The sequence below is a fragment of the Labrus mixtus genome, chromosome 2 (genome assembly GCF_963584025.1).
Source record: "Labrus mixtus chromosome 2, fLabMix1.1, whole genome shotgun sequence".
Classification (NCBI taxonomy): domain Eukaryota; kingdom Metazoa; phylum Chordata; class Actinopteri; order Labriformes; family Labridae; genus Labrus; species Labrus mixtus.
The window spans coordinates 14,576,144-14,588,999 of NC_083613.1; the positions used below are offsets into that span (position 1 = coordinate 14,576,144).

At 42.6% G+C, this 12,856-nt stretch overlaps 1 protein-coding gene across 1 annotated transcript; it reads left to right on the plus strand.

Moving 5' to 3' along the window:
- The first annotated feature begins 2,898 nt into the window (after positions 1 to 2,898).
- On the plus strand, positions 2,899 to 11,835 carry LOC132994406 (beta-2-glycoprotein 1-like). Its single transcript, XM_061064741.1, has 8 exons — positions 2,899 to 3,039; positions 3,365 to 3,544; positions 6,565 to 6,661; positions 6,753 to 6,829; positions 7,303 to 7,488; positions 8,495 to 8,674; positions 10,566 to 10,763; positions 11,644 to 11,835. Exons 1-8 carry the CDS (start codon positions 2,964 to 2,966, stop codon positions 11,751 to 11,753), a joined length of 1,104 nt encoding a protein of 367 aa, XP_060920724.1. The 5' UTR covers positions 2,899 to 2,963; the 3' UTR covers positions 11,754 to 11,835.
- Positions 11,836 to 12,856: the final 1,021 nt, after the last annotated feature.

Genomic DNA, 12,856 nt, shown 5'->3' on the forward strand with positions numbered 1-12,856 from the left:
TATATAAATAAAGTTTTTATTATTATAGAGGACAACAGGAACTTACCACTAGGCCATCGGCGCACATCGTGTCTTCGTTTGTAATGCAGTCCTTTCTTAGGATCTTCCTCCTCCCTCTCCTGGCTGACAGGGTAACTCTCCCACTGTGAGGCGAGTGGAGGTCTATTGTATTCACATGAGGAAATACAAATCCTTCCCCTCATAATAACTCTCTTTTTCTGAATAAATGACATAATTATCTTGGACTTATGAGTGAAGTTTGAATAGAATAAATAACTTCCTGTCCTGTTTTTCTGAATGAACCAGATACCCGTTCCTCAAAACCTCAACAGAAGCTCTAATTCAAATCACTAAAGTTCCCAAACTGCTGAGTTTAACCCAGTTTTATTTTAGTTTAAAACATGGGTGTGTCTTTAGATAACATATTGTATTGTTATTACTTTGTCGACTTTGCACAGGCATCTCAGATCTTTACAGTGTCAGATGCAAACCCCGCTGTGATCGGACGTTGGGTAGAGGAATGCAAGCACCTCGTAACTCGTAATTCCAAGACAAACCTCTTGTAAATTCAGAAAAAAAGGAAGCCTTCTATTTATTACATGTGTGCAAATCGCTTCTGTAGCCTACATGTGTGAACATGCAAGTCAGGAAGACTTCAGTGGCGTGGCCTGTCCTGACATTTTCTGGACATTTTCAGGAGTGCATGTATGAAATCACCTAAAGTAATACACCACATAGCCACAGCCCTGTGAATAAACATATTTTTCCAGGGCTATGAATTAAACGCTATTCGTTTCTATCTTAACTTTAAGCAGGGAGCTTTTGTGTATCAATATAATATATCAATAGTCTCCAACATGAGAAGATGAAACAGCATGTCTTAACATCCCACCATAACCTTTTCATGAGGTTAGGATTCATTTGAGGACTGTGTTTGCTCTCTGCTGCTTCTCCTGATGAAATAGAAGTTGGATTAATAACTGCGATATAATCTGAAATTATTGAAAATGCCATCATTCAGGTTTTTTTGTCCTCTGTGAACTCCTGGATCTCTGCAGCTTTTTATATCAGTGCAGCCACAGAGGGGTTCATGGTACCCTTATTGTCACAGAAAACATGAAAGCAACACAAAGCGATCTTTGAAATCATCATAACGACCGATGAAACATTTCTGCATACTTAATCTGCTACAGGGATTCTAATAGATTATATCATCAACCTTTTAGGTCATATGCAAGGTCTCCTAATTTCCTCTTTAATGTCTGTATCAGATTAAAAAGATTAAATTGCACATCCTTGTGCTACAAAATACAAGGGAATATTTTTTTTTCACAAGACTTGCCCTTTAGGATTAGTTTTGTATCCTTAAACTCACTTCCTCTTCATGGATTGTGTAAGATCGTGTAACTTGACGCTGCTCCGCTCCGCTTCCTGCCTTTTCACTGCTGCTGATGTCACACAGCCGGAGAGAGAGAGAGAGAGAGCGAGAGAGAGAGAGAGGGAGTAGGAGACCCCGAGTCAGGAAATTAAGAAGGGGGCGTCATCGTGTGGAGAAAATGTGTATTACATATTTTAGCTGTTTTTATTGATTGCATTTATTTTGTGTTACACATTCAGCTTAAAGCCACAGTGAGGAGTTTTCAGCTGGTTATGAAACAGGCTTAAATTAATATTGGTGCCTCTTTAAGACCTACAAAAGCAAAAAAGATCATCAGGATTAAGATTGGTTATTGCCATATTGTTATTTAAGATGCCTGAAACCTCCGAGATTAAAGTCCCCGTGAAACAAAAACTCAGAGAGTATCTAACTGCGGTGTCCTGATGTGATTCTTACTGAAACAGGAAAGAACCAATCACAAGAGAGAACGCCATTAAAACCAGGAACATGTATTTTTCATATCATGGGACTTTATCAGAAACAGCATTAACAGCCTCTTTTTTTTTTTTTACATTTTCCACAGCATATATTCACAGTGTCGTGATTTGTTCCATTATTTTCGCGCTACAAGATGTGAATATTCAAACAGCCAGCTCCCAAGACTGTCACCTCTGTTACACTGCCTCTGGCTCTGAAGACTGGAGAAACTGAAAACCAGACACCAGACCCCGGCTCTCACACCTCGGTCCAGTATCCAATTTAACAGACATATAACTGTTACTCAACAAGGAAAGTCTCCTGTCTCCTGTCAGGTGCAGATATGAACAAAACATTTTTAATTTTTACATACTCTATTAATCCCAGAGGGAAATTCTGGTTTACACATTCAGAGACATTCTTCCCACACACAGGTCCGAAATACATGCACACGCACAAACAGGCACTAGTGGAGAGATGTCAGAGTGGGGCTGCTACACACTGGTACATAGAGAGCGCACCAGAGCTGTTGGGGGTTCAGTGCCTTGCTCAATGGCATCTTGACAGTCTTTGGGAAGAGCCCTGGAACCTCTCCAGCTACCAGACCAACTTCCATATTTTGGTCCCCACCAGGCCTCGAACCAGCAACCCTCCGGTTCCAAAGCCAAGTACCTCTTGAGCTACTGATGCCCCAGAGCAGTCTCTCCAGAGCTTTTCTAGACAAATGCAAAATGTGCATGTTTGGAAACGGACTTATTCCAGGCTTTGTCTTTAACTGGACGCCTTCCAGCCAACCTCAGCTCCTGCTGTTTGAATCAGCTCACAGGCAGCTCCTTCGGGTTCACTGACCAAGGACAAATATTTGCAAATGAAATCAGGTTAGATAAACGGGATGTGCTGTTCCCTGAAATCCTGTGTCTCTGGTTAACTTAAAATAAACAGGCAGGAGTTCAGACTTATATACATGATCAATAGGCGCTGTCACCGACATCTGATTGGTTATCAGGCTATCGGGGGGTGGGGGGGGCTTCTGGGGGTTCACCCAGAAGCCCTTGTGTTGGACCCTTCTCCAACTTTATGTAAGCGACAGTGAGAGCACTTCACTTCCATGAAGATGGCTCCAGGTTTTGCATTGCTGCTTCTGTGCCAGCTCGCTTTGTACACGTCTGTGACATCCAAGAAAGGTAAAATGGAGCCACTGAGTCACTTCTTTGGATTTGTGCCTGAGAACGATTCTGAGGTGGTTTTTGATGATGTGTGGCAAATATTTCTGTCAGACTTGTTATCGGTAACTGTGTGCATTTAATTGTTTTGCATCTTTGCCCCTTCTGAACTTGATTGATGATGTTCCATATAAAGCAAACATGCACAACTTTAATTTTTAAATGTTACAATGGACCATGGGAACTTGTTTACGGTTCGTTGATACATTTAGTTTTCACCTGCAAAATGTGAACTCTATTCCTGTGAACCCTTCCCCTCATAATAACATTTGTGCTGCTTCACCAGTATGTGGCCGCCCTCCTGTCACCGACGGGATCGACGAGTTGACCCTGAAACGTGTGTACGAGATCGGTGATGAGGTGACCCTCACATGTGAGCAGGGGTATCTTCCATCGACGACGACCCCTCGAAGGCTGACCTGCTCCCCCACGGGAGAGTGGACTCAATCAGACCTGGTGTGCGCCCGTGAGTTTTCAGAGGGTTGAAATCTACTTTTCTAACAGGGTGCGTTTGGAAACCAATTGCAGCACACAGGAAAACAGGGATTGTTAGTCATTTCCTTTATTTATTAATTCACTGGTCTTTTCTTGGGCTGCATGGTGGTGCAGTTGTTAGCACTGTTGCATCACCGCGAGGAGGTTCTTGGTTCGAATCCCAGACGGACAGGAGCCTCTCTGTGTGGAGTTTGTTCTCCCTGTGTAAGCATTGGTTCTGTTTCGGGTACTTTGGCTTCCATCCAGGGTCCAAAGACATGCTCGTTAGCTCTAAATTGTCTGTGTGAATGTGAGTGGGGCTGGTTGTCTGTCTCTATATGTCAGCAGCCCTGTGATTGATTATGTGAATTCAGTCGTGATTGTTTTGAGTAAAAGGTTGGCCTAACATTACAATTATTTGAAATGTTAGTATCAGGCGAGCAGCCTCCTGCCTGCACTAACATGATGAACAAGGAGCATCTTGTGAAATATTCTTTAGTAAAAGTTGAACAAATAACTGAAGAGTCTTCTTCAGCTCCACATCAGGACTCTGATTGTGTGAGAAACTGAGTGTATTCATAAAGCCTCATCATTCTCCTTATTGTGGCGGCTAAGATGGAAGAACTCCGCACAGAGACGAAGTGGGACTGCAACCCGTTCCTAACAAAAGTAAAATCATAGTGCAGATAGTTTTTTATGATTTATTAAACAAAAGAGTGAAAAAATAACTCTGAACAAAAGTCCAAAAGATGAGATTATTTACAGACAGTGATGATGATGATCAGTACCAAATTAACAAAACAACGTGCTCCTGGGCAGCAACTTTCAAGTTCCCCTCCGAAATCACTTTAGCCCCCACTACCACAGAATCAGAGAAGGGTTATGATGGCAGTGGCACTGTGTGAAAAGCTGCTGTGGCACCAGCTGAGAGGCTGAAGTTGAGCGAGATCCAACCTGTTTTTTTTTTCTGATGCACTTACTGCCCTGGGCCCCTTACAGATCTCAGGCCCCTGGGAAATTGCCCGGTTACCCTAATGGTTAATCCGGCCTTGATGACGGTGACGGTCAACAGAAAGTGTTCAAACCCACTCCCACCCTCTTTGACTAGCCTCCCATTAGACAACTGAACAGGTAAAACAAGGTCAAACAACGCCCATTGCAAATTACTGGAAATTATATCAAACCCATTTAAGAGGCAAAACATAACAAAAAATCAACAGATTAAAATACACATAATGGCTCCTCATACAACAAATGATCAGCTGATGAGTAAAGGAAGAATGTGGGACATTTTACACATAAATATATCATAAATCAAGTCCATCCTGTGTAAATGTGTCTCTGAGTCATGACTGTCTACAATGAGTGAGAAGCTCGAGTCCCCTTGGCTGTGTTGTTGTCAGAGCCGTGTTTACATCATGTTTACATGGACGGGACGGCCTTGAGTATAAAGCTGTTTTAGTCAAAGACTAGAGAAAAGAAAAATAATATACTCACTGATTATTTGGATGTCAAATAAGTGTTTTTAGATCATGACCATTCTGTGTCAATTCATGTGCAATATGAAGCTACGAGCTAACCAAAGTCGAGCAAAGAACAATTTTGTCTGCCGCTTGTGCTCAGTGGTTTTTAATAAAGATAAAGATAAAGATAAAGATAAAGATAAAGATAAAGATAAAGATAAACTTTATTGATCTGTGCATTACAGCAGCTCCAGAAAACAGGGGACGGGAATATAATTATTAAAAATAAAAATATAAGTTAAAATCAAATCAAACATATTTACATCAGTTAAATAAAAAAATACAATAATGTAAAATTACACAGTAACTACACAGGAAAGGGTTATTGTTCTTAAAAAAAACACACACAGTGTGTAGCATGAGGTGGTGATGCTGTTATAGAGTCTGATTAAACAGTCTGACTGCAGATGGGATGAAAGACCTGCGGTAGCGCTCTGTCTTGCAGGGTGGGTGTCTGAGTCTGCTGCTGAAGGAGCTGCTCAGGGCCCCCACAGTGTCATGCAGGGGGTGAGAGGGGTTGTCCATGATGGATGTCAGCTTCACTAACATCCTCCTCTCACCCACCTCCTCCAGTCCAGAGGACAGTCCAAGACAGAACTGGCCCTCCTGACCAGTCTGTTCAGTCTCTTCCTGTCTCTCTCTGTGCTCCCTCCTCACCAGCAGACCACTGCATAGAAAAGTGCAGACGCCACCACAGTGTCATAAAAAGTCCGTAGCAGAGTCCTGCACACTCCAAAGGACCTCAGTCGTCTCAGCAGGTGTAGTCGACATTAGCCCTTCTTGTACAGGACGTCGGTGTTGTGTGACCAGTCCAGTTTATTGTTGAGGTGAACACCCAGGTATTTGTACGTCTCCACCCTCTCGATGTCCAAGCCCTGGATGTTCACCGGTGCAGTCTGGGGTGACTTCCTGCAGAAGTCAATCACCATCTCCTTTGTCTTGCTGGCGTTGAGCTGAAGGTGGTTGAGCTCACTCCAGTCGACAAAGTCCATGATGACCTGCCTCCTGTTCGCTCCCCTTAGACACACACCCCACGATGGCTGTGTCATCGGAGAACTTCTGCAGGTGGCAGCTCCCAGAGTTGTAACAGAAGTCTGAGGTGTACAGGGTGAAGAGAAAAGGGGAGAGAACTGTCCCCTGCGGGGCCCCTGTACTGCAGACCACCATGTCAGACTCACAGTCCTGAAGCCTCACGTACTGTGGTCTGTTGGTGAGGTAGTCCATTGTCCATGCAGTACAGCAGTAATTATGGTGCGTTCAATTCATAAGTCGTTTGTGCAGCCGCAACTGGAGGGGGGTTGGCGGCGTGTTGCTGGAGGAGAGCAGAGGCTTCATAAAAGTGGAGGTGTGGCAAAGCAGCAATTTGTTTTGGTTTAATGCTGGTGCTCAAGGGCGACATCCACTGGATCAAAAAGTCACATTCTTCCTTTAATATCCTACAAATTATTTAAATTCAGTTGAATGTTTTCATGATTTTTTCTTTTCGTAGCTAAGATGTGCCCGATCCCTCGTCCTCTGCAGCCGTTAGCCATGGGGATGACCGAAGCTCCATTTAAGACCATGCTCAACTTCACTTGTGATGACGGGTAAAGGATCATTATATTTCCAAACAGGTGTGTTAAGAAGGTGTTTTTATAGGAATGCATCGCAGCATAATGTGAGCTTTCTTTTTGACAGGTACGTCATGATAGGAGCCAATAAGAGCAGCTGTTTACATGACGGCACCTGGAGCAACCAGCCGCCTCTCTGCAAAGGTATTGAAACATCAAAGCCCGGACCAATACATATAATTAGGGAGCTGGTTTCTGTTTGTAATGGATTTTTCTTGTTTTATTAAATCAATAGAATAGCCCGGCTAAAATGAAACCCCTGGAACATAAAGCTACATATAAAGCAGCTTATGATCCAGTCTCCAGCCTTATTCACACAGGATTAGTTTTACCTTGGGACCTCTGGTAATTTGGGATTTGACCCCCAACGTCTGTGTTTGGTGGGGCGCATTCGCATGGGATAAGCGAATCCAGCAGTTTACTCCAATTTACTCAGATTTCTGATTGAAACATTGAGGCACTGCATGATAACCACCTTGTCTATCGGGGATTTTACTCAACAGAGCTCATTTTGTGGCCTCAAAAAGCTGCACTAATAACAGTTCTGCATAGGTTTGTGAGTATTGATAAAAGATCATGTCAGTTTGGCTCAATTGTCATCTTTTGTCCTCTTCCAGCTGTGAATTGTCCGCTGCCCCAGCCACCCAGAGATGGAAGAGTTGTCCATGATAAGCCCCTTACCGGGACCACCACCATGTACGGGCGGGGCTGGACCTACGAGTGTAACCCACCGAAGGCACCAAGTTATGAGAGGGGGTCCTGCATGTCTGATGGGAGTGTGACTGAGCCACCAGTGTGCCGAGGTAAATCCTTATTCTCAGTATTCCTGAACCATCTTTCATGGGGCGCCGATTGAGAAGCTATGCATGCTAAAAATAACAACATTTCTCTACATGTAGGTATAAAACATTTCAAAATATTAGGGTGAATCACATCAAATTTAGAGTAATATTTGTGAACTTTGTCAAGTAAGATATCTAGTGACTGAAATGATAAAGTGAGCTTACTATATGATCAGACATTAAGGAAACATGCTATGTTGAAGTGTTGGCTTCTCTGACAACAATGCAGCAGCCAGTATGTCCTCCTTCTAACTTTAGATTCTGGTCCTGAATGCTCTGGATTTGTTTGGACCAGAGAAAGTAGGTGGTTTTTAAGGCACCCCCACACTGCCGTTTTGGACGCCCCTCGGTTTGCCAGATGAGAGCAGTTATCAGGTCAAACCAACAGGTGTTGCAGCGATGGAAGCGGGCAAGAGAACTGGTTCAGATAGAAGTGATTGTACCCGACCTAAAAAGCCTCTGCATGTTTCTAATAAGCTCCACGAGCAGAAACGTGCTCAAACTAGGATCAATATTGGAGATGCTTTTGAAAAATGGAGAGAGGTTAGAACACAGAAAGGTTTACAGACCCATGCAGAGCTGGCTAAACACTGAAGCTTCAGTGTTCACCACATGGCAACCTGCGTGAGCATCGACTCTAGAGAGGAGTGGGCAGGGGAGACAGCTCTCCAATTCCAACGTTTTGAATTTGGACTGCAGTACCCATTTTAAACACCAGGTGTCAGAGTCACATATTGCTCCTTTAATATGACAAAGTTCACAATTATTGCTTTAAATGTGTTTAAAGAGTTACATTTAAATACTCACAACACATTTTTTAGCACATTTTAGAGTTAAATGTGGAGACGTGTTGCTTTTATTTTTAACCCTTGCGCAATTTTATAATCCACCCCCCAAAACCTACCTGTTCATCTTTTCCTGGGTAAGTCTTTGTCCTGCATTTTTAACCGGTTTATTTTCCTCCCAGAGGTGAGCTGCTCCAGTCCCAGAGGCATTCCTAATGGTTTCATGACCTTTGCCGTGATCAGACCTCATGGCTACAAGGAGAAGGTTAAATACGCCTGCAATGAGCACTATGTTCTGGACGGTGAGGCTGAGACCTTGTGCCAAAACACAGGAAACTGGTCTGCTAAGCCAGTTTGCAGGGGTGAGTCATGCATGTGATAAATGGACCTCAGGATACATTTGAGTTTGTAGTTTTATCTTTGTCTTTTTCTAGATTTACCCTAAAATTGAGTATATAAGATGCACTTTTAATAGGCTACCTTCCTTCATCTAAGTGGGCTGCATCCTAAATGGCAGTGGGTCCAAAACACCAGTATAAAATGGAGAGAGAGGCAGTCTGTCATGTTATGGCTTTAATCTATCGAGCACTTCGTCACTGATGGGAACCGTCCTAACCGCAAGAACAGTCGGCATCCTCACAACTATCAACGTTACAATAGGCTGAGAGCTCAACTATCATACCAGTCTCTAGCAGGATGACAGGATTAGGGGCGGTTGTGGCTCAGTGGTAGAGTCAGTCGTCTCTCAACTCAAAGGTTGAGGGTTCGATCAGCTCCTGCAGCCACATGTCGGATGTGTCCTTGGACAAGACACTTAACCCCAAGTTGCTCCCGCTGCTTCGTCAGTGGTATATGAATGTGTCTGAATGGGATTAGCTAATACTGATGATCACTACACAGCAGCCTCTACCATCGGTGTGTGAATGTGTAGGTGTGCCTGCGGTGTAAAAACACTTTGATTAGTCGGAAGACTAGAAAAGTGCCAAACAAGCTCAAGTCATTTATATCAATAACGTGAAAATTTGTCAAATGCCATGTATCACTTTTATGCTGATGACACTATCATCATCTCAGCATCTGTTGCACAAGCTTTTGAGTTTCTGCAGTTAGCTTTCAATGTTGTCCAGTCTCGTTTGAGGGAACTAAGGTTGGTCATAAACACTGATAAAACAAAGCTCATGTTGTTTTCACATTTAAGTGGAGAAACAACAAATGTCCCATTGATTTTAACTTCTCAAGGAAATGAAATCGAGATTGTCAAAAGCTACAAGTACTTTTATTTATTCTTGAGTGTGATCTGTCTTTTAAATCACATATTGCCAATTTGGCCTCTAAACTTGAAATGAAGTTTGAAGTGGGATTTTATTACAGAAATAAATCCTGCTTTTCCCTCAGAGCAAGGAAACTTCTTGTTTCATCAACCTTTCTTCCTTTGTTGGATTACGGAGATGTACTGTATATGGGTGCCTCGGCCAAAGGTTTACAGTCATTGGACGCCGTGTATCACTGTGTGTTGAGATTTTTGACTGGTAGATGCTTCACTCATCACTGTGACCTGTACACTAACTCAGATTGGTCATCTTTGAAGGTGCGCAGGCATATAAACTGGCTGAAGCTTATTTATAAAGCTCTTCTTGGTTTGGTGCCTTCTTATTTATGTTCATACCTTCAAAGAACCAGAAGCCACTATGCCTTGCGTTCCTGTGATGTCTTTAAACTGTCTGTGCCTCGTGTCCGCACTGAGCTCGGAAAAAAGCGTTTAGTTTTGCTGCTCCCACCGCATGGAACTTTCTCCAAAATGACTTGAAAATGGAGGATCTCATTTCGCTTGAAGCCTTTGGCTCGATCTTAAAAGATAAAAAATGCGAGACAATTGTAAAGTGCCTTTGTTTCTGAATTGTAATCTGTGATCAAGATTCTGCACTTGAAAATCAATTTGCACATTGTAAATTGTTGTTCTCTCTTAACTTATTTTATGACGTGTGCTGCTGCCCTCTTGGCAGGTCACCCTTGTGAAAGAGATCCTGATCTCAATGGGTTATTTACCTGGTTAAATAAAGATGAAATAAAAAGTCCATTTACCATTTACAAACTCTGCGTGGCGAAGACAGACGATAGATTTGAAGATTTGATCCAATCTGACAGCTTTAATCTGAGACCGAGATCCCTAATTGGTTTACAAAAGAAACAATAAACTGCCTAGTAGCTTCCCATCGTCTGGTAAAAACATGCTCTGTTTTTTTCCCCACCCAGCACCCTGCACGGTTAACATCAAAAGAGGTCGTATCTTCTACAATGCCAGGAAGCTGTGGATCGCAGACCTGAAACCAAACCGAGTCCTCCACGGAGAACACGTGGCCTTCTACTGTCTGAACAAAGCCGACAGGTGTGGCTACCCTGTGGCCAGCACCTGTAACGACGGGACCCTCTCCATCCCAGAATGCTTTGAGGGTGAGCACATTAAATGTCTTTCAAACTTCTTCAGTTTACAAAGTCTGTCAAATGTATTCAAAGAGTCTGGAATAAAGATCAACACTGACTGCAAAGCAATGGTTTTAACAGACAACAAGTTCTTTAGCACCTGAATTGATGCAAAACTCAAACCTGAACAGCTTCAAGAGCTAGGAAATAAATCCTTGATAAAATGATAATTATCTCCTTTTTGATTTAAAGTAAGAGGGGATTATAGTATTTTTACTGAAAGACTGTGTCGTGTAAATCTAATTTGGGATTGGAGCAAACATTAGACAAAAAGGAGTTCTGGATATTAGATTTATATTAGGGCAGAACCATAGGCTGTAAATATGAACAGATGAAGCCTGAGTCATGTCAGCCATTTGTTACGGCAGGGGGTACCGGAGGCTAATCGGCAGCAGCCGCCATGTTGGAAATCCGGTCTCAGCCTAACTTTCAGCCAACCTAACGACAGGATTTAAAGCCGAAGTTGTGGCGGGTTTTAAGGCTCTTGACGAACATTGCGCCCACCTGTCAATCAGACTATGATTCAATCAGAGAAAACTATGGATAACACGTATAATTTTCAAACAGGTGTGTGGTCTCGCGGAATCGTTTAGTGGTGGATGTTGGAGGATTATATTGTTAAATATTGATTGAAACTGTGCTCATGTCTGTGGTCTCCGATGTTTATAAAATTGTTTAAGATTAGAAAATAGTATTTTCTGTAGCCAGCCTCAATCATGTACATTCTCTCGTAGCAGTACTTCACTTTTCTCTCTCTCTCAGGTGGACTGCAGATGACCCATAATGCCTCCATGCAGTCGTACATTTTATGATTACGGTAATAAATCTGCATTTTTTCTTTATTCTTTAGAACCCGGCAGGATGGACTACACATTGAAGGCCAAAAGTCTTCCATCAGAAATCCAAATGTGTACCACTTCACCCCCTGCAAGTCCCACAAGCCCTGGAACACCTGTGTGACTCTGCAGAGAGTGACCTGAAACACCACGTGCACCGGATGGGAGTTATTGGCATCAATAATAATAAATCTGTCTAAATGTTTCACATGTTTTATTTTGTCTGTCATTTTTAGTAATAAAAGAAAAGTTTTAATTATCACACTGCAAGTATGATAAGACTGTAAGTATTAAAGATCACATATTCTCCTCCTCTTCAACCAGTTTAAATAAGTCTTAGAGGTCTACCAAAACATGTCTGTGAAGTTTCTTGTTCTAAATCCACTCTGATCCTGTATTTGATCATGTCTATAAACTCCTCTATTTCAGCCCTGCTCAGAACAGACTGTTTCTGTGTCTGTACCTTTAAATGTAAATGAGATGTGTCTGACCACGCCCCCTCTCTGGAAGGGCTCGGGTCGGCTCGGTCTTTCTCCCTCCATGACCTATTGTTTACGGTGAGAAGGCAGACTCAGAGGGCAGAACAAACACCTAGCTGTGGGAGTGTCACCCACCTGGGGGAGGGGTTACTGCCCTTTGTGATGCCATGAAGGGAACATCTCCAAATGGCCTGTTTGAGCACACATTTTCTGAAAAGTGGAGCAGGCTAAAGACAGAAAGGATGGACTTTTCTCATCATTGGGGGTTTGTAGACAGACTAGGGACACATATTAGTGTTAGAAAAACATGGTGAAGTGGATTTATCATAATATGTGACCTTTAAGTATATTATAAATAAATGACGTATAGCTTTCACAGTGGAAAGCTACTCTATTGAACTCTACCTCTAACTATTGAATAACACTTTATAACGCATTTCTATATATCTACTGACATGACCTTTTTACTACCCATGATGCTCCTTGCCCTGTTCAAACTGTAGTTTCAAGCCGCGATTTAGTCACTTCCTTGTGACGTTTCGCCTTCAATCTGAATGTCACTGACACTAATGGAGGGACAAAGAGATTCTCCCTGTGTACCGTCTTTGGAAGTAGAAACAGAGGCGTAACAGAGTTCTGATACGATGTGATTACACTTTCTTGTCCCCTTGAGGAAGTGCTGCAAACATTCAGGTGCTTCCACTAGAATCAATCAATAAAAAAAATAGAAAAACACATCCAGATGTAA

What these genes read in the sequence shown, in the direction of transcription:
- LOC132994406 (XM_061064741.1), top strand. Translation starts at nt 2,964, where the DNA reads ATGAAGATGGCTCCAGGTTTTGCATTGCTGCTTCTGTGCCAGCTCGCT. An exon ending in TGAGCCACCAGTGTGCCGAG is followed by an intron (nt 7,489 to 8,494) that starts GTAAATCCTTAT and finishes TTTTCCTCCCAG; the next exon opens with AGGTGAGCTGCTCCAGTCCC. An exon ending in TGCTAAGCCAGTTTGCAGGG is followed by an intron (nt 8,675 to 10,565) that starts GTGAGTCATGCA and finishes TTCCCCACCCAG; the next exon opens with CACCCTGCACGGTTAACATC.